The sequence below is a fragment of the Leucopleurus acutus genome, assembly GCF_964270905.1.
Source record: "Leucopleurus acutus genome assembly, chromosome: 13".
Taxonomy (NCBI): domain Eukaryota; kingdom Metazoa; phylum Chordata; class Mammalia; order Artiodactyla; family Delphinidae; genus Leucopleurus; species Leucopleurus acutus.
The window spans coordinates 63,879,860-63,900,641 of record NC_139155.1 but is presented as its reverse complement, the minus strand read 5'-3'; the positions used below and the strand labels follow the sequence as shown (position 1 = coordinate 63,900,641).

The 20,782-nt window shown below is 60.5% G+C and overlaps 3 protein-coding genes across 3 annotated transcripts; 1 reads left to right on the top strand and 2 right to left on the bottom strand.

Annotated features, from left to right (window-relative positions):
• Window positions 1-111: 111 nt before the first annotated feature.
• TSSK2 (testis specific serine kinase 2) lies at window positions 112-1,205 on the top strand (the record flags this gene model as incomplete). The annotated part of the gene is given in 2 exon segments (XM_082853556.1): window positions 112-1,164; window positions 1,167-1,205. Coding segments are annotated over 2 exon segments (1,092 nt in total).
• A 1,748-nt stretch (window positions 1,206-2,953) lies between these two features.
• On the bottom strand, window positions 2,954-12,589 carry ESS2 (ess-2 splicing factor homolog; the record flags this gene model as incomplete). Its single annotated transcript, XM_082853334.1, has 10 exons — window positions 2,954-3,435; window positions 3,844-3,959; window positions 6,213-6,322; window positions 7,764-7,866; window positions 8,493-8,626; window positions 8,903-9,020; window positions 9,125-9,294; window positions 11,063-11,164; window positions 11,256-11,424; window positions 12,455-12,589. The coding sequence occupies 10 exons, from the start codon at window positions 12,587-12,589 to the stop codon at window positions 3,156-3,158; spliced, it is 1,437 nt and encodes a 478-aa protein (XP_082709460.1). The 3' UTR covers window positions 2,954-3,155.
• Window positions 12,590-15,745: 3,156 nt separating this feature from the next.
• GSC2 (goosecoid homeobox 2) lies at window positions 15,746-16,979 on the bottom strand (the record flags this gene model as incomplete). Its single annotated transcript, XM_082852961.1, has 3 exons — window positions 15,746-15,850; window positions 16,369-16,622; window positions 16,724-16,979. 3 exons carry the CDS (start codon window positions 16,977-16,979, stop codon window positions 15,746-15,748), a joined length of 615 nt encoding a protein of 204 aa, XP_082709087.1.
• Window positions 16,980-20,782: the final 3,803 nt, after the last annotated feature.

Genomic DNA, 20,782 nt, shown 5'->3' with positions numbered 1-20,782 from the left:
TGCAGGCCCAGACCGGCCAGACGGCTTCCCACAGTGCAAATGAGGACAATGCCTGCTGGCCCAGGTTGGGAGGGGATGTAGAGGGCAGTGGCGCCAGACGCTCCTGGCACCATGGATGATGCCGCAGTCCTAAGGAAGAAGGGTTACATCGTGGGCATCAACCTGGGCAAGGGCTCATACGCAAAAGTCAAATCCGCCTACTCCGAGCGCCTCAAGTTCAACGTGGCCGTCAAGATCATCGACCGCAAGAAGACTCCCATGGACTTTGTGGAGAGATTTCTTCCCCGGGAGATGGACATCCTGGCGACCGTCAACCACCGCTCCATCATCAAGACCTACGAGATCTTTGAGACCTGCGACGGCCGTATCTACATCATCATGGAGCTCGGAGTTCAGGGCGACCTACTCGAGTTCATCAAGTGCCGGGGGGCCCTGCACGAGGACGTGGCACGCAAGATGTTCTGGCAGCTGTCCTCAGCCGTCAAGTACTGCCACAACCTGGACGTCGTCCACCGAGACCTCAAGTGTGAGAACCTTCTCCTTGACAAGGACTTCAACATTAAGCTGTCAGACTTCGGCTTCTCCAAGCGCTGCCTGCGGGACAGCAGTGGGCACATCATCCTCAGCAAGACCTTCTGTGGGTCGGCGGCGTACGCGGCCCCCGAGGTGTTGCAGGGCATCCCCTACCAGCCCAAGGTGTATGACATCTGGAGCCTGGGCGTGATCCTCTACATCATGGTCTGTGGCTCCATGCCCTATGATGACTCGGACATCAAGAAGATGCTGCGCATCCAGAAGGAGCATCGCGTCAACTTCCCGTGCTCCAGGAACCTGACAGGCGAGTGCAAGGACCTTATCTACCGCATCCTGCAGCCGGACGTCAACCGGCGGCTGCACATTGACGAGATCCTCAGCCACTCATGGCTGCAGTCCCCCAAGCCCAAAACCGTGTCTTTGGCCTCCTTCAAGAGGGAGGGTGAAGGCAAGTACCGAGCTGAATGCAAACTGGACACCCAGCTGGGCTCGCGGCCCGAGCACTGGCCTGAGCACCAGCCCGACCACAAGCTGGGGGCCAAGACCCAGCACCAGCTGCTGGTGGTGCCCGAGAACATGGACAGGATGGAGGACCGGCTGGCTGAGACCTCCAGGGCAAAGGACCATCACTTCACGTCTCCGGAGCCGAGGTGGGGAAGGCGAGCACCTAGCGGTGCGGAGGGCCTGGGGGGCATGGCGTGGTGAGCACCCCGTAAGCTAAGTAGGAGGTAGAAGCTGAAGAAGGCACAGGTGCAAGAACGAGTAAAATCCGTCAATTAAACCATTATTTTGATTACGTTCTATTAGCTTTCTTCCACTTAGTACCAAAGACGTTAAATCCTGACCACCAAATAAACCACAGAGTGTATGCAGCAGAGAGGCCTGCGAGGAGTCATTTTTTCTAGGATTCAGCACTCCCCTCCCTGCGGCGCAGGGGATCTGGAGTGGGGGCCAGGCCTCATGGGCAAGGACTCCGCAGCCGCCCGCCTGCCAGGCCCCCACATGCCTTCTGACCCTGCCCAGCCCCCACTCAGGCAGCCCTTCCTCAACACCCCCCTCTCCCTTCATTCCCGCAGTTGGGAATGGGAGACCCCGAAGCCAAGAACTTCCAGTGGCATTCCCCCTGCCCCTATCCCCGCCAAGCAGCCCTCATGCTTTATCAGCCATCACCCCCATCCCTGCCAGGTGGTCAGCACCTGGTCTTCTGTGGCCTTGCCTGGACAGTGCCCCACATCTCCTTCACACCCACCCAGACCTCCACCCCCTACTTGCTGGGGGCTCCCTCAGGGCCAAACCCACCCTTCTCTATGGAGAATAAAGCACCCAAAGCGGCCCTTTCCTGACCCTGGACAGTCCCAGCACCGCCCCCTTGGTGGGGCACAGGGCACAGCCAGGACTTGGCTCCCAGGAACTTGCAGGACTTCCCTGAGGAGGAGCGCAGGCCAGCTGGTGCCCAGGCAGCCTCCAGGGAGCATGAGGATGGCCCACTGCAGGGTGCGCGTGCTCAAAGCGCAAGGGGTTCCCATCTGAGCAGACGCCAGGCTGCCTCTCTGAGTACAACCTGACCCCACCTGAGGCCTAAAGAGCCTGTCTGGGAGCCAGCCCACCTCCCTGTGAGGAGCTGGCCCCAAGACTTCCGGAGTCAGGCACCAACACCCTCAGGCCTGGAGGCAGGTGCCCGCCCGTGGTGCCCACAGCGCTCTCGGGTCCAAGTGGAGCCCAGCCCCACTGCTTGTGACACTATGGCCCAGGTTACTGTTACATGAAGGTCTCACTGGTCGGGTGACAACAGGGTGAGGCCGGCAACCCAGCAGCACGTGGCAGGCAGGGCCTGAAGCCCCGAGCAAGGGAGGGAGGGGACATGGGGACGGCCCTGCCCACCTGAGCTGGAAGCCAGGTGCTTGGGAGGTGATGGCTGAGGCCACTGGGAAGGCGCCTCCCACGGGAGCAGCCTCACATGCAGGACCCGTGCAGCTGCATCACCAGCAAACCACGCAGGTCAGGCCTGGCCAGGGAGGCTGTGGACCTGGGCCCAGAGCCCGGGTGAACCTGGCGGCAGGGGGACCAGGGACCAGCTCTTCATGCAGGAAAACCTGGGGCACAACTGCCAAGGGCTCTGCCCTCCCCAAGGGCAGACCAAAGGGCTGTGAGCTCAGCTCAGAGGCAGGTCCCCAGCCCTGAGGGCACCACCGGAAGCAACGCAGGCAGCAGCAAGAAAGGCTGGACACCCCAACCCTCCGAGGGTCACCACCAGCAGCCTCCTCCCGGGAGGTCCGCAGTCCTGAGTGCAGGATGCAGGTGCGATGCAGGCATGAGGGTGACCCCAGGGTGCACAGGCCACAGGGCGGAGAGGCAGCCCCGCTGAGCTGTAGGTATTCTTTAATGAGGATTAAATAGGAACAGGTTGGGGTTTGATAGAAAAGCATGTCAGCAAGGCCCTGGGATGCTCCCCAAGGCCACAGGGCATGTCCTGTGCCAGCCCAGCACCTGTCTCCTGGGTCTCCTGGGATGCTCGCTGCTTCGGGCTCAGGCCTGGGTCCCCAGAAAGCCATAGTCCTCTCCTGGGCAGAGAGCTGCCCTGAGGGCTCCATGAAGCTCCCGCGGGCCCAGCCCAGGACGGACTAGAAGAAGTCCGAGGCTTTGCGCCGGGCGGGGAGCTGCAGCAAGTTGTCCGTGATGCAGGCCGGATCCTGGCTGAGGGGGGTGTGTGTGGCAGAGCCAGGAGCCGGTGTGCTCGTCGGGGTCTGGGGCCCGCCGGCTGGGGTCTTGAGGTGGGTAGAGCGTGCTGGGGACGGTGTGTAGCTGGCACGCAGGGCCCGGTCTGTGTACTTGCTGGCCGTCCTGCTCACGAGGCGCTGCAGGGCTGGGGACATGGCTGGGCTCAGGCCTTTGGGGGTGAGGCTGCAGCGGAAGGACGGGGTGGGTGAGAGGCAGGATTAGGCCCGACCAGGCTCCCCCTGCAGCAGGGTCTCCCTTGGCCTCACAGGAAGGCTCCCGGGAGATGCGTGATCATTCTGGGTGGGAACCTGGATGGCCTGGCCCAGACAGTGAGCCCGAGCCTGCAGTCGAGGGGTGTGGCTCCCTCGGCTGAGGGGCTGCAGTGGACCCCAACCCTCTCCGAGGGCAGTGATAACACCGACTCCACGGGGTGGACAGGAGCTCAGTGGGGACGACGGGCCTAAAGGCGCCCCGCAGGTACGCGGGAGGAGGAGGCTGTGCACAAGGCGGAGAGGGCACCGCTCCAGCCAGAGGGACGGCCACAGGCCCCGGCCCTGAGAGCACCCACTGCAGGGGCCGGGCCACCCTCACCTGGCTAGGTTCTCCGTCGCCCTCCGCAAGGCCTCCTGCTTCTTGGCCCGGTTCTTGGCGGCAGCCTCGTTGGCCATCTTCAGCCCCAGACGCTCCCTGCGGCCTGGCTCCAGGATCTAAAAGACAGCAGGCGTGGGGGGGCTGGGCCACTACCCAGCCAGGGATTCCTTGCCGCGGAGGCGCCGGCCTCTTCCTGTGGCCCCTGCGGTCCCAACAGCCCACCATCACTGCCCCTGAAAGCCCCCAGCCAGCCTGAGCTGCCCACCCGCCCAAGGCCCGCCTGGGTTCTTCATGAAGCCGGCACTGCCCGGCCAGGCACCTGTGACCCCCTTCCAGGAAAAGGGCCTGTTTCAATATGCTTTCGTCTGACTGCCAGGGTGTACCAGCCTCTGCGTTTCCATAGAGAACTTCAAGAAATGCATCGTGGGCCTGTCTTTCTGTTTGTTTTAAAGATTTATTTATTTAACTTTATTTTCTTTTTGGTTGTGTCAGGTCCTAGTTGTGGCACACGGGATCTTCATTGAGGCATGGGGGATCTTCATTGTGGCACACGGGCTTCTCTCTAGTTGTGGCATGCGAGTTTTTCTCTTCTCTAGTTGTGGCGTGCAGGCTGCAGGGTGCGTGGGCTCTGTAGTTTGCAGCACGCGGGCTCTCTGGTTGAGGTGCGTGAGCTCAGTAGTTGTGGTGTGTGGGCTTAGTTGCCCCGCAGCATGTGGGATCCCAGTTCCCCGGCCAGGCATCTAACCCGCGCCCCCCGCATTGTAAGGCGTACTCTCCACCGCTGACCACCAGGGAAGTCCCTGGGCCTGTCTTTCTAGTGGTTTTCTGTTTCCTTTCTCACTTGCAGGAGTTTCATCTATGTTGGCTACATTGACGTACACCGTTCAGATTTCTCTTCAGTTATCTGCTTGTAGTTTTACTTTTGACGTTTTCCGCTGTACTCGGGGTTGTCATCTTCCTGTAGCGCGATCCAGCCCCGACTCCCTTCGTGATTTCTCCCTTTGCTGTCGTGTTTAGAAAGCCTTTCTGCCTCAACATCACATTAAACGTCGACCGGTATGTTATTCTGAGGTTTAACATTTGCTGTTTTAACGTTCAACTTTTCCATCTTTCCAGAACTCATCCTGCTGTGTACACTGAGGGCCTGGCTTGTTACCCTAGCTCCACACACTCAGCACGGTGCCCCAAATCCTGCCTGGGCGCTGGGACCAGGCTCAGGCCTGACCCACCTGCCAAGGGTGGCTCACTTCAACGCCTGACGGCACACATCCCCCTGCAAGTTTTTCTCGGCTGTCGCCGCATCCCAGGCTGAGAACCAAGGTGCCCAGGCCCTGCGCACGCTGTCTGGCCGCGCATCACCCCTGCACTGGGGAAGCACCCGCCCCTCGGCCACCAGGTTTCTGCCGCACAGGTCTGTGCTTTCTCTCCAAGCCAGTCGCTCCTATGATCGTATGTTTCTGTTCCTACAGTGACTGACACTTTTTCCTTTGCATTCCACATCGGTGCTGGCTATGTTTAAGGAGACCCGTGACCCTGTCCCCTCTGCCGACCTATGTGAATTCCAAATTCCATGCCCCATTCTTTGGGGTTACAAAGCAGATGACGTGACCCTGCAGCCTTCAGCCTCTGTGGCACCACCCACCTCTGCCACCAGCAAACCCCCCCCCAGCACCCGACAGTACGCGCAAGGCTCTGGGGACCTCCCCCACTTCCCCCACAAACCACACCCATCACTCAGTTTCCCCACAAACTGTGTGCAGACCAGGGACCTGCCTTCCCAATGTCGCTCTGGGGCCCCACCTGCCTGCCAGTTCGCTGGCGCCTTCCCAGGCCACCCCATCCCTACAAACCACCTGCCACCCAGCCCCCTCGCCTGCCTTTCTGGCCCACAAAAGGCCTTCCTCCTGGGCTCCAGGCCTTGTGAATCTCAACTGTGACTGCTTATGACACCGGGCTGGGGGCGCCTGATCTGGTTCTCCCGTAACCAGAGGCCTCTCTCTGCAAGGACACAGCCCTCCTGAGGACACAGCCGCATCCCACGGACACTAGGATTCTGGGACCCTTCCCGCCCTCAGGCTGCAGCACAGCAGGAGTTCCTAGCCCACCTGAGACTGCCCCTCATCTCTAAACAGCCCCATCCTCCGGGCCTGCAGGCTCACAGCGGCCCCAGCAGCTCCCTGCCTTGGTGCTTCGAACACCCCTGCCCCAGTCTCTCCCCCAACCCAGTCACCCGCCCACGCCTGTCCTCAGTGCCCGGTCCTACGTGGAAGTGCAGTGCTTGCCCAGGTGTACAGCCCATCTGCTGTGCACGGAGCTATGGGTGCTCAGGAGGCCCTGCGTCCACCCGTGCTGCTCCCACCGTGACCCACCTTGAAGGCTGGCCCTGGCGTCCTGTCCACGTAGGGCGTTTCAGATCCTTCAACTCTCAAGGGCGTGTTCTCGACCTCCCCCCAGGTCATCAGTGGGGACTCGTTCACACCTGCGGATGGAGAGCCCACAGCCAGCTCAGGCCTGGGACCTGGATGCGGGTCACAGCTCACAAGCACCAAGGCCAGCAGCTGCCCTCTCTCCTTCCCAGGACCAGAACCTGGCACTTCTGACCTCTGGGAGGGAAACATCAAGGCCAGCCCATGCCCCTGCACCGTGGGGTTTAGCCTGGGGTAGGGGGCTTCGCAGAGAAGCTGGGCTGGGTGAGTTAGACCCCCATCCTAGCACAGGGCCAGGGGGTCCCCGGAGGACAGTCACAGGACCCTGCTGTAGGGAGGAGACCCAGGGCCTTCCAGGGCTCCCAAACCTCCCAGGATCCTGGGAAAACCGTGGTGCCTCCAAAGGCCCTTGCCATGGCGCAGCCACCAGTGTCGCTGGATGCAGAGAGAGAGCAGGTGTGCCCAGGAGGCCACCCCGAGTCTCATGCGCCTGCTGTGATCTCTGGGCTTAGGTTTGTGAGCACCGCACACCTGCTGACGTGAGACCCAGAACTAGGAAAAACTACCCAAGACTGACAGGGACACCCAGCCCAGGCCAGTGGCACAAGGCGGGTGGCCTGAGGGAAGCGCACATGGCCCTGTACGACCCCTCAGGACCGTCCTGCCCACCTGCACGAGTCAGGCATGGCCCCTGGAGGCCCAGGTGCACCCAGTCTCCTGCAGACTGAGCTTGGCTTCCATATGCAGGATGCCTGCCCAGAGGCTTCCCTGGTGCCTCAATGATTAAGAATCCATCTGCCAACGCAGGGGACATGGGTTCAAGCCCTGGTCCGGGAAGATCCCACATGCCGTGGGGCAACTAAGCTTGTGAGCCACAACTACTGAGTCTGCGCTCTAGAGCCTGCAAGCCACAACTACTGAAGCCCATGTGCCACTACTACTGAAGCCTGCGTGCCTAGAGCCCACGCTCCACAACAAGAGAAGCCACCGCAATGAGAAGCCCATGCACCGCAATAAAGAGTAGCCCCCACCAAAAAAAAAAAAAAAAAAAAAGAGTAGCCCCCACTCTCAGCAACTAGAAAAAACCCGCGTGCAGCAGCTAAAACCCAATACAGCCAAAAATTAAATAAATGAATAAATAAATAAATAAATAAAATTTTTTTTAAAAGGCCGTCTGCCCAGCACCCGCTGGACTTACTGGCCTCCCCCCAGATCCCCTCTGCCTGCTCACCAGGCCAGTCTGTCCCGCTGAGCTCAGGGAGAGCCACAGGAACCACCCAGCTAAACCAGCTAGTCCAGCTGGCCCCACACGTCCCAGGTCAGGCCTGTCTGAGAGCCCAGCCACCCACAGCCCTGTTCAGCCCTGGCACAGATGGGACCCTGGGCCTGAGTCACATGAGGCATGGTGCAGACCCAGGGGAGTGCCAGGAGTGCCAGGCCAGATGGGCCGCTCACCTCCCCCAAGGCCGTCCTACCAGCGGGCGTGTGTCTTACCAGGGGCAGGAGAAGGCGTGGCAATGAATCCAAATCCGCCCACGCGAGGGGACTCCTGGGGGATAAGCTCCTTGCCATCCGGGCCCACCTTGCCCTGTTTGTGCTGGAGCGAGAGGAGAGGTGGTGTCAGGGGCCTAGGCCGTCCCCGCTGGCTGACGGGCAGAGGCTGCACACCCCCCTTCCTGGGTGCAGACCCAGGGGAAGCGAGGTGGACCCTGGCCTTGCAAGGACCTTGAGGACCCATCAGAGCAGCAACCAAGCAAGGAAACACCTCCGCCTTCCATGCCGAGCCACACCTGACATGCGTCACCTTCAGGGGCTACTGACTTCAGGGCCCTGCGGGGGGCTATGCTAACTGGGGCAACTGTGCTCTGATGGCTCCCACAAGGCACCTGTAAAAGCCTCCAAAACAGGCCCCCCACCTCCCACCTCCTCAACGCCATGACGGCCGGAGTCACTGCCCTGCAGTAAATCCGGGCTCAGGAACCTCTGCTGTCCGCCACACCGAGCCCAGCCCACCCCACGGGAACTGGCATAGACCTGACCCACAGAACGTGTCTGACTGAAGCCTCCACAAATGGAGAAGAGACTCAGACCCCGCCACATTGGGACCCAGACACACCCCCACCACCGAGCCCTGCTGAGCCCAAGGACAGTCCTAACGTATGGGGGTGGCCAGGACCAGAAAGGCGAGGATGCCCATTCCACCCCGCTGGCCCGGTCCCTCACCTGGGCGTTGAGGGCAGCGGCCTGCTGCAGCTGGGACCTGCTGAGGGCCTGGCTAAAGGGGTCCCTGAGGAAGCGGGTGTTCTTATGCACCACCTGCCGTGGCTTCTTAAAGAGCTGCTCTTCATCAGGGACGCCTGGCAGTGGGAGCAGAATCACCTCAGCGTCAGGGTGAGCAGGCCCCCTGCCCCTCGCTCAGGGCCTGAGGGAGAGTAGCTGGATCCCCACGGAGCACAGCCTGAATTCAGCTGGGGGAGCCACACGACCGCGCAGACTCCGCAGGTGAACCTGCCTGCCCTGAAACGGACCGGGACCCCCAAAGGCCCAGAGTACAAGGGGCACAGTCACACACTCCCAAAAACCAATCCAAACCTCCGGCCCCAGCCTGCGCCCCCGCCCGGCCCGCCGCTCACCCTCTGGGTAGTACATGAGGGAGTTCTTGGCCTTGTACTTCCAGGTGTCCACACCAGCCTGGCCACTCTCCACGGCTTGGCACTCTGCCGACGGGAGCGCGAGATTATCCTTCTGCCTCTGCGTCATGGTGGGAGCGCGGGTCAGGGAGGACCCCCGGCCCTGGGCCCTGGCCCCGAGGACTCCCACCCCGAGTGGGTACCGCTGACCCTGCACCAGGGCACCTTCTCAAACTCCTCCTCGGCCTGGTAGAGCCATGCGTGGCGCGCCCGGCTCTTCTCCTTGGCCACCTCCATGATCTCCTGGAAGGAGGCGTTGTCCTCACTTGTGTACCGGCTCAGGAAGACGTCCAGGCTGGGAAGGGGTTCCCTTTCCTCCTCCTCTGTGGCCTCTCCTGTGCAGGGGTGTGGGCAGGTGACATGAAACCATCATGCAGTCACTCGGTCCCAGGAACCCTGCCTCTGGTCGTGGGTCTGTCTGTGAAAACCCACACTGCCAGACAACACCCCCTTGGGGGGAATCAACTCCCCCAGCTGCCCAGGGAGCCCCCAGGGGCCCTTCCCAGCTCCTGCATAGCAGTGAAGAGTGCACTCTGACTCAGGCCGGGAGGGGGCGTTGGGCGTTAGAGCAGCACGATCACAGGGGGTCCTCCCACACCAAAACAGTGCCTGTCCTGTAGGTCCTGCCTCCAAAACCCTGGACTGTCCCCCTGTCCCTTATCCTGATTCCCTCCCTTCTTGGTATCTGTGCTACAGGGGGATGACTGTCACCTAAGCCTCGTGACCTGCTAGCGGACCTGATGGCAAGGACCCTGTATTATCTAGCAGTGGGCGGGTAGGCACCTAACAGGCACTGGGCCACACCCCGGGCCGCCCTGGCCGCTGCCAGGGCAGCCCGCTGAGGTGGTGCAGCACTGCATACAGCAGTGCAGATGCAGTGAGGACAACAGGGGAGGGCCTCTACTCCACCCCCTACCACCTGCCAGGCAGCGTGCAAAGCACTGTGCCTAAAAGGTCAAGACGAGTGTCAGAAAGGTGGGCACTCAGACCCCGTCCCGTCACCAAAAGCTCTGGGACCTGCAGAGGTTACTGCCCTCCTGAGCCTCAGTCCCCTCGCCTGCAACCGTGAACTACGTGGCGCCTACGCTCAGGTTACTCAGGGGATTCCTGCATTTACCGAAAAATAAGGGGGACTCAAAGGAAAGGAATCTGCCAACAGTCTGTGATTCTCGAGCCACATCGCAACGGAGAACCACGCTCTGAGGACACACAGGACGCGCTGTGACTGGCAGGAGGCTGGGTTCTGGAGCAGAAAACGTCACACATGTGCTCGCACAGGGCACCAGTGCCAGCGGAGCACACTGTGGATGCGACGCTAGTAGAGAGCAGCTCATGGCCATCTACACACACACATGTCCACCCCTGATGAAGCACCGACTGAGAGGAGGCCCACGGCACACTGTTCACAGGGCCCAAGATGCTCCTTCTGGGGAAGGCTCCCCAGAAAAGTCAGGATGAATCTTTACACTCCAGTAAGCGTGTTGGAGACCCGGAGGCCCAGGCACACCCTAGGTGCAGGGCATGCAGACGAGAGCAAAAGGACCTGCTTTTGTGGAGGGAGAAATGGTAAACAAACAGAAACGCCTTTTAAACTGGCGTGTCCTCCAGCAAGAAAACAGAGCCAGGTGGCAAATCACAGAGAACAGGGTGAGTGACTGCGCTGGGAGGTCAGGGAAGGTTCCCTGATAGGCAGCATCTGAGCAGAGATCTGAAGGAAGAGAAGGAGCAGCCATGCAGTCACCCACAGGGGGCGACCAGCTCAGGAGAAGCAAGTGCAGAGGCCCTGAGGCATCTGAAGGAAGCAGTGAGGGAAGGAGCCCCCGCCCCAGGCTCATGACGCCCCCCCGGACAGAGGTTGGTACAGTGAGCAGGCCAGCAAGAGGGGAGGCGAGATTCCCACGCCACGGAGGAGGGCTGGAGGCTCAGATGACCCCCATGTTTGGGAGCTGAACCCAGATCTTCTGCCTCTTAGACCCCATGGGTTGCCCTTTAAGGAGAGACCCTCAGGGACAAGAAGCAGCCTTCCCCTGAACACCCCAGGGCCCCACAGACAAGGTCCCCAGGCAAACCCAACAGCGTGAGGGAAATGGGGCGCTCACTCACCATCACCGTCCTCCAGGCTGTGGCCCCGGCCTGGGGCCTTACTGCCCACCACCCCGGTGCCTGTGTGCACCTCAGGGGTTTCAAATGTGGCTGGAGTCACATCTGGGGGAAGAGAGGGGATGGGGATTGGAGGGAGCCTGAAGCAACAGTTCAGCGGGAGTCCCCTCCCGTCCCCCCACAGGACTCCTCTTACAGGGCGGAGGGGGCTCTCGGGACATCTTGCCCAGGGCAGAGCCAAACTTGATGGCGATCTGGCGCATCCGTTCCAGGTCTCCATTCTCCTCGGCCTCCAGGTACTCTTTCTGTGCCTGCAGCTTCTCCACATCAGGAAAGAAGTCCCTCTGGATAACCGTCTGGAGGCCCTAAAGGCGCGATCAGAACATAAGTCAGAGCTCCCATCTGCCTCTCCCCTGCCACTCAGCCCACAGGGTACGTGTGAGGCCCCCAACCTCTGTCCAGACCAAGAATCCCCAGAACTTGGCGGAACGTAGTGCTGTAATTTTTTTTTCTTTTTTGGCCACGTCGTGCTGCTTGTGGGATGTGGGACCTTAGTTACTCTATCAGGGATTGAACCCAGGCCCTTGGCAATGAGAGCGTGGAGTACTAGCCACTGGACCACCAGGGAACTCCCACTGGGTGCACTTTCAAAGCCTTCCCTCTCCCTCACTAACTGGTCAATTTCATTCTCCTTCACTGTCTCCACCTCCACACCAGCTGGACCAAGGTGCGTGTTGCCACCTGCATTCCACCCATGATTTCCTATTTCCAGTCTGAATCCTTCACCGGGATGCCTTCAGCCAGTCATCCCACCACCAGCACTGGTGGAGATTCCCAGCTTCGCACCTCCAGCCAGACTTCTCCCTGAGCTGCACTTCTGTACACCCAGCCGCCCATTAACGCCATCTACCTGCACATCCCAGGAGCTTCCTAAACTTAACCAACTTCCTCCCAGTCCCGTGCCAGCTCCTCCTACTTCAAGGGCGGTGGGATGCCTACCCGCTCAATGATGCTGCCATAGTGGCAGCCCGTTTCCAGGACCCCCAGCCTTAACACTTGCCATTATCGCTCTCCAAGAAACCCTCTTTATCGCCATCCTCCCAAATTCCTAATTACCCTTTAATAGAACCTTGTTTCCCTGACACCCGCCACCCCCCAAGGCGTACAGACACATCCGCCCCTTCTGCTCCCTAACAGCAGGGACACCTCGCTCCACACTGTGCCTGTTTGTCCCCCCGACTGTCTACATCCTGAGGGCAGAGACTCGGGCTGCTCCACCTTTGCGAGCGGACAAGAGCGTCGGTACCCAGGGAGCGATCCGGGGGGAGCGCGGGGTGGGGGAGCGCGGGGCAGGGACGTGGCCTGGAAATCGCTGGCGTCCACGCCGAGTCCTACCTCGATGTACTCCTCCTCGTCCAGGACCCGCTGCCTGCTCGTCGGAGCACCGGCCTCTCCGGCGGCGCGCTTCCTCCGGGTCCCGGACGCCGCGGGCACCAGCACGGCCCGGACCGCAGGGCCAGGCGTCTCCATCGCTATCCCAGCACCGCCCCGGCGGCGCAGGCGCGGCGCAGGCCGGGGGCGGGGCGCTCCAACTGCGCAGGCGCCTGAAGCAGCCCTACCAATGGGGTAGCCGCGCGTTTCGAAGGCCGGCCCGCGCTCCGTGTGACGTTGCCATGAGCCCTGAGCTTTATGGGAGTTGTAGTCTTCGTCCCGCCCTGCTCTGGTCTTTAGTATCTGGGCTGTGGGAGCTACGGGGCGCTGCGGTAGGGGCTAGGGGCACGTTGCTCCCGCTAGTCGTGAAAAATTAAAGCACTACGGAATTGGAAGCCTTGGAATTCCAATTTCTCTCAAATAATCAATATACGCTTCTATGTTATTTAAAAAAATACGCTTCCGAAAGTTTGGTTATATATGTTTCAAACTTTTTATTCAAAGTTTATGCAAGAAAAGAAATGTCTGGTGCCTAAGTGCCAGAGTTGGCTTCCCAGAAGGCTAATCCTCATTGAAATGGACAAGAAAATTGTCTAAGCATTTCTCACGAAAGATCATGTCTTCCCAAAAGGTTGTAAATTATGTCAAACAATTTCTGCCCCAGAACGATTCAGTACAATTCAGTGGGGACTCCATGGTATGATTCCTCCCCTTGTGGAGCTGACAGTTGAATGCAGAAGACAGACACTAACCAGATCAACCCACAAACAAGCATAACACAGCAGTGGGTAGGTGCAAAAAAAAAAGAATCTTACCTAGGGGGCATCCTACCCAGGGGGCATCTTACCTAGCGGGCATCCTACCCAGGCTACCTAGGTGGTAGCCTACCTAGGGGACAGCCTACCTAGGGGGCAGTCAGGGGAAGTTCCCCAGGAAGGAAGTTGTTTCAGATCCAAAGGATGAACAGGCATTGAACAGGTGGAGGGGGAGAGCATGTGCAAAGTTCCAGTGGGAGGAGACCTTTGGATACACAAAGTGCAAGGAGCAGTGGGGTGGGAGCTGACGCCAGAGGGGCAGGGCCAGGCTGCACGGGGCTCGTGGGTCATGGGTCACGGGTCACGGCGAGGAGTTCTGTCTTTGTTCTGGGAGCAGTGGGAGCCCTGGGAGTGCTGTAGGCAGGGGAGAGGCATGTTCAGAGTTGCACCCTGACTTTTATGGAGAATGAATCACAGACGAACCGGAGTAGGTACAGGTGGACCAGTTGGAGGCAGCTGCAATGGTCAAGGTGAGAGATGACAGCGATTTTCATCAGGCTGGTGCAGTCGAAGCTGGGGAGAAGGCAGATTCTGGGAATGTTTGGGGAGGTAAAATCGACTTGCCGTTGGCCTGGGTTTGGTGGGTGAGGGAGAAGAGGGGTCAGGATGCCTGCCCCTAGTTCTCTGGCTCACGCACCGGGGATGCACGGGGAAACAGCCTGCCATGGACAAAGTGACCTAGAGGAGCCCTGGTCTTCCAGGTGGAGTCATCAAAGGGACAGCTGGGCATAACTGCCTAGCACAGGGGAGAACCCTGGGCTGGGATGTAAATGTGAGACGGAGATGGGACTCAAGCCTGAGGCTGGATGAGATAAACCAGGGTGAGAATGGATATGAGAGGGGAGAGTCTGGGCTTGGCCCAAGGACACCTACGTTACAGGCAGCTGTGGGGCAAGCCTGCCCAAGATAGCTGGAGAGGAGGGAAAAGCCAGGAGGGCAGCATAACTACTGGTCCCTTGAAAGCAGAGCACTGATCACGGGTGCCCCACACCATGACGTAAAGCCACTCAGCCAACGAGGGCGAGCTTTCTGGGACCAGGGGGATGAGGGTGTCCCAGCCGTGGGGAAGCTCCACAGGCAGTCTGTGCCGTCTCCAGGGTTACGGCCAGGATTCAGGAAAACGGGCTCTGTGACAACAGGAAGTGTGCATCCTGGAGGGTGAGCAAGAGCTGCTGTCCTGCCCAGGGACCCCTCGCGCTCTGTGTTCTCTGAGCTGACCTGCCTCAGAGAGTTCCGCCCAGGAGCTGCCCTGGCTTCTGCACCTTTTGTGGAGGGACTGTGTCTCCTGCCAGATACCCACCTGCATCCCTCCAGGACCTGTGAGGAGGCAGAACAAAGTCCCCACGCTAGGTGAGGGGGGTGTTAGGTGCCTCGCACTCACCATACAGGCCAACTTGGGGAACTGAGGCCTTGTTTTCACGCTGTCCTTCTTGCTGGGGCCAGGATGATGGAGGGGACAGCATTTTCCAAGGCAGTGGAGGGGGGGATTCTCCCAATTGAACCTGGTCCCACCCCACAGGGTGGCAGAGATTGGCTGCTGTGAGGGAGGCAGATACTCCTACATGGAAACCCCAGAGTGAGGAAACCAAGGACCCCCACCCAAGAGGCAGCTCCTAGAGGCCAGTGCAGGGTGCCGGGCCACGATCTGTGGGGCAGTCTGCTCTGCTGGGCCCACCCTGGCACAGGGACGGAGGACTCACCGGGCTGTGACAAGCCTGCCCCCCACTCCCTGGGAAGGAGAGGAGGGGCAGGTCCCGGCTGGGTGTGGAGTGGAGCCACGGAAGACTTCGCGTCTGGACTGCCTTCTCAGAGCTTGTAGTAGCTTGTTTATTTCTCAGTATCCACACAAGACTCACAAGATTGAGCAGCAGGAACGGGGCTTGGAGATTACTTCACCCAGCCTTCTTATTCCGCGGGTCAGGACGCCCAGGCCCCTGGCACCAGCCCCAGGACGCAGAGACCCCACCCGCCCAGCCTCTGGAGGGTTCTAGGCCAGTCAAGGGGGCTGCGTCCCTGCTGAGGAGATGACTGAGGCCAGCAGGAAGTGGGCGGGGATGAGGACGCTGGGTGCCACTGTTGACAAGGGGTGGCTCCTGTCCTGGGGTGGCTTGGTGCCTCCTGGGGTGTGGTGGGGGATTGAGGAAGTTGATCTGCTCTGTGCCCCGCACCCCACCCCCGAGTCTCCCCGGCCCTCCTGCCCGCTTGCGCTTGGGAGGGAAGGCGCATGGAGCACGGAGCATCGGTGCGCTCTCCTTCCGCGGGGTGGGTGGCGCGGGGACACACGCAGAGGGGCTCCCGCGTTGAGCTCCAGGACGCAGGCAACTGGGCAGACACCAGGTTAGAGGCTGGCGTCCTCTCCCAACTCCTATTAGGGTAGGTCTGTCCTCTCCCTGAGCCGGCCCCATAGGTGCCACCGAGCCCAGGAGTAACTCTGCAGCCGTCAGCAGCTCTCCTTCGGGGGCTTCTTGGCTCCCGGCAGGAGCCTCGCGGACGCCGATGTGCGCTTCTGGTGTCGCCACTTGGCCCGGCGGTTCTTGAACCAGACCTGAGGAGGAGGAGGGGCGCTCAGGCAGGCCCAGCCCCGGACCCGCGTCCCGCGCGGTTCCCAAGTGCACCGGCCGGGGGTTCGGGACGGACGCGGGCTGCGGGGCCGGCCCCGCGCAGCGGCTGAGCCACCGCCCCTCATCCGCTGCTGATGGGGACCGGCGCTCGGGCCTCGGGACTGGGACCCCTTTCCCACCCGGAGCATTCTCCTCGTCCGCCCCTTCCCACCCCCGCCTCCGTCCGACGGCGCCCGGGACGCCCCTTCAACAGCTTCGCGCTCTTCCAAGTTCCCCAAATTCCGGAACAGAAACGCGCGCCTCATTTGTCTTGAGCGGGGGGTAGGGGGTTAAAACTAAGGAAAAGAAAACGAGCCCGACCTCTGCTCCAGCCCGCGCCCTTCCTCCCGCGCCATCCCCAGGCGCCGCTGCCAGGGACCCACCCGGCGCCCCTGCTTTCCCGGGGCCTGTGCGCCTCCGCCCGCCACGCGAGGCCGACTCTTCCAAGGCTGCAGGCACCCACCTCCACGCGCTCTTCGCGCAAGCGAATGCGGCCGGCCAGGCGCTCGCGAGTGCCCACGTCGGGGTACTGGTTTTGCACGAAGAGCGCTTCCAGCGCCTGCAGCTGCTCCTCGCTGAAGATGGTGCGGTGGCGCCGCGTGCGCCGCTGTGAACCAGGGCCGCCCGCGCCGGGCGGCGCCCCGGAGCCCCCGGTGGGTGCGGCCAAGGGCAAGGGCGCCGCGGGCCCCAGCCTCAGCGGCCACGGTAGTCGCGCGCCTGCGGGACGAGGGCTCGGTGAGGCGCGGGCCGGGGGCCGGGCTCCGCACCCCCCTGCGCCGCCCCGGGTCCCTCAGCTCCCGCGCCCCGTGCCCACTCACCCAGGCCGGCGGCCGGCTCCGGGGACCTGCGGGGCGCCGCGCGGGGGCCGCAGCAGCAGCAGCAGGCGCAGGGCACGGCCTCGGGCGCCTCAGGCTGCCGCGGCTCCGCGGGGCTCTGGCGGCCGGCGGGCGGCGGCGGGCGGGCGACCCGGGCCGGGGGGCTGCTCTCGGGTAGGCCGGAGAGGATGTGCTCAATGGAGAAGGGGCAGGGCCGCCCGGGACCCCTGCGGCCCGCCGCGCCCCGCGCCGCCGCCATTCCTCTCGCCCGCCGTCGCCGTCACCGCGGGAATATATCCGTCGAGGGGGCGCGCCGTAATCCCCGAGCCGGGCGCCGCGTCCACGCGGGTTAATCCCGCCGCGCGGCCAGGAGCGTGCTAATCCCCGGCGGCGGCGGAGGCGGGCGGGAGCGGTCGCAAGAAGCCCTGCGCCGCGAGTCCATGCCCCCGACTCGCAGGGCTGGCAGAGGCGCGCAGGGCCGCCTCCAGTGCCCGCCAGCTCCCTGTCCAACCCTGCGGCGTGGGCAAGGGCCCGAGGACGCCCGGACCATGGCAGACCCTGGGCGCGGGGCCGCCTCCTGGCCCAACTCCTGGGTGCCCTGGTCCTGTAGCCACCGCGACCAGGGCTGGTTCCTTGTCCCCTTCGGGGACCTACCAGGCGGAGGAGCAAGTCTGGAGAACACCCCCCCCCAAACTGCACAGTCTCCTGGCCCCCAAACTCCTGAGCTCCAACCTCAAATGGGGCCCAATACCCTCGGCAACCCCGCGGTCCCACCGCACTTCGGCCCAAATTCCCCCGCCCCCTCCACACACATACTTAGGAGCCCGGGTCTCAACCTCGTGGAGGAAACGGGGTTGAGGGGGGGAAGCTATCTCTGCTCATCACCAAACCCGCAGCCCCACTGCCCTGGGCCTCCAATTCTTTGCCTTTTCTCCTGGGCCCCATCGGAGGCCCCACTTATGTGCTCTGGGGAAACTTATCATCTGCTTTCCGGTACTTCCCAGAATCCACCCCAAATCATTACCACCCCCTCCCCACCCTCATCACAGCCATTCTTCTCAGGAGCTGACTCCTGTGTCCACACCCCCACTCCTCAGCTCCGTCCACACCATCCCTCCGGGTCATTCTGCCCAACTTTGTCGCTGACCTGCACTTTGCCAAATTCCAGGAAGACCATTTCGTCCTCATCTAAGCAGCTGGCCAGGACTTCTGCTGAAGGCCTTCTCTGGACCTCTGAAAAGTTACTGTGTGGCTCACAGGACAGAGCAGCAGACGGCCTGGCTTCTGCCCCAGCTGTCACTTCCTGGCTGTGGGATAGGTTCCTTCACCACCACCGCCACCACCCCGCCGTGCCTCAGTTTCCCAATCTATAAACTGGCATAATAATAGTGACCTAACTCTCAGGTGCTTGGAGGGCTCAACCAGTTACTGTGTGCGAGGTTAGAACCCCGCTGGGCAGGGGCCTCCATGAATGGCATGTACCATTAGGGGGGCAACACACGGTCTCATGCTTCTCCTCCCACCTCACACACCCTTCCTCAAGCTCCCTTGCTGACTCCACTCTGGTGTCAGTGAGGACTCTGGACTTCAAGTGACAGAACCTGCGGACTCAACTGTCATAAGAGTCCTGACACCAGGACTGCCCAGGATCTGTTAATCTGGAAGCTCTGTGAAGGAGCCACCACATCTGTGAGTGGGCCACCTCATGGTCGCAAGATGGCTGCCACTGCCCCAGAGCTCCCATCTCTTCCCAAGTGTCCCTTTGGGTGACCCTGGAAACCTCTCCCAGCCAACTTCCCTCGCAGAACCATGTGCTCACCATTAGATCAGAGAGGCACCTGGGGGCCGACTACCCATTGAAGTCAGTTCCTCAAGGATGGGGGCTACAGGGTCAGTGGGTCATAAAGGCTGGGCCCTGGTTGTTCCTTTATCCCTCCCCATTTCTGAAGCTTCAGACACCACCTCTGTGCCAAGGACTCCCCAGTTGATACCGCCAGCCTGACTTCTCCCTCTGCTCCAGGCTCTCATCTCCCTAAGCATCTGCTCCATGTCCCATTTCAGCCACCAATGAACATCTCCCAGTCACCATGCCTGGGGCAGACTCAAGATCTCAAAATCCATCCCTTGCTTGGTATTCCCCACCTTGATAAATGGGGCGCCTACCCACCTATCCACCTTGGTAGATGCACCATCTCTCCACCTGTCCACCTTGATAAGCGGCCCACTGTGATAAGCGGCCCACCGTGATGCATTTCAAAGATGTCAGCAAATACTTTGACACGCCTCCCTTCAGGAGGTGAAATCTAATCCCCTCTCCCTGAACGTGGGCTGGCTTAGTGACTCGCTTCTAACCACTAGGAGGCAGCAGAAGTGACACTGTGATTTTTGAGGCCAGGTCCTACAGCTGGGTGACACAGTTTCTCTCTCTCATCTTGGGATGCTTGTTCTCCGAGCTCAGCCACCACGCTGCGAGGAGGTGCCTGCAGCCACAAGGAGAGGACAGGCAGAGCAGTTCCCGCCAGCAGCTCCAGCTTAAGGACCAGCCAACAGCCAGTATGGAGCACCATCAAGGGGTGAGTCAGCCTTCCGGTGGCTTCTGTCCCAGCCACCATCTACTGCAATCGCAGGAGACGGAAAGTGAGAACGGCGAGAGGCAACAATAGGAGGTGACTGTGGTGTCCTCAGCACTGAGTGTGAGGTGGGTATCATGGGCTCTAGGTAACCAGACGGGTCCTGGTACTGGAATGCAATGCTGCAGATACAAACCCTAAACCATGGGCACTGGCTTTGTGACCAGGCAGCGGGGGGCAGGGGGAGCGGGAAGGAACCTGCTGAGACTGACGGTGGGTCTTAGGGAAGGTGAGGAGAATGTACTGGAAGATGGAGGGAAGGAAACCCTTGTTGTGGAGTGGCAAGAAGTTTAACAACATTGTCACCTGTCATAGAACAGGAAATAGGAAATGTACCTGGTGAGGCAGATGATGTAGCTACGGAGATGCCCAGCGGGGGTGTTGAAGGAGCTGCCTGGCTTCCTCTGGCTCCCTACAGAGGAAGGAGAAAGAGATGTTCAAAACAAAGCAGCCAGAGTTAGATTTACACCTACCGCATGTATCAGCAATTCCATCCCTGGGATTCACCCTGGAGAAATGAAAACTTGTGCTCACACAAGACGCTGCCCATGAATGTTTAGAGCAGCTCTAATCATTATCGACAAAGCTTGGAAACAACTCAGACTCTCATCAGCTGGTGAATGGATGAACACGCCAGGGTCCAGGGTCCATGCACACCAGGGAGGAGCCCAGAGTGACAGCAACACGTGCAACAACAGGGATGGACCTCACACACATCATATTTAGTAAACAACTTTCAAAAGGCTACATACTGTATGACTGCATGTATTGGACACTTTGAAAAAGGCAACATTGGAGTGATGGCGATGTAATCAGTGATTGTGGTGGGGGAGCACCCGAGGGAGTGGGGGTGGGTGCTGAGGGGAGGCTGGTTCCACTCTAGCCCAGGGGTTCTGGGGCCCCCTTTAGTGAGGTTGGGGTGCACAGCCTTCTCGGCCAAGGCAGCTCCCACCAGTGATGCTCCAGGGAAGGGGCAGCTGCAAGTCACCAGCTCACACCGCTGGGGCACTTCCTGCAGCCCTGCCACCCTCAGCCCACCCACTCTCACGTTAAGTGCACTGAAGTCAAACTCCCCAGGATTCTGGTTGGGCACATTTTCTGGATGTAAGTGGAAGGCCAGTGGGACAGGCTGCAGCTGCCATGGTCCCAAGGCTGTAGCCTGGCACCATCCCCCTCTCCTTATAAGATATATAATGTACAAATATTTTCTCCAATTCTGTAGGTGGTTTCTCACTTTCTTGATAGTGTCTTTTGAAGCACAAGATGTTAAGATTTTGAATAAGTTGAATTGTTTTCTTTGGTTGCTTAAACTTCTGGTGTCATTTCTAAGAAGACATTGCCAAATCCAAGATCATGAAGATTAACCCTGATGTTTTACAGTTTTATAAACTATAAATTTTCTAGTTTTAGCTCTTACATTGATCCATTTTGA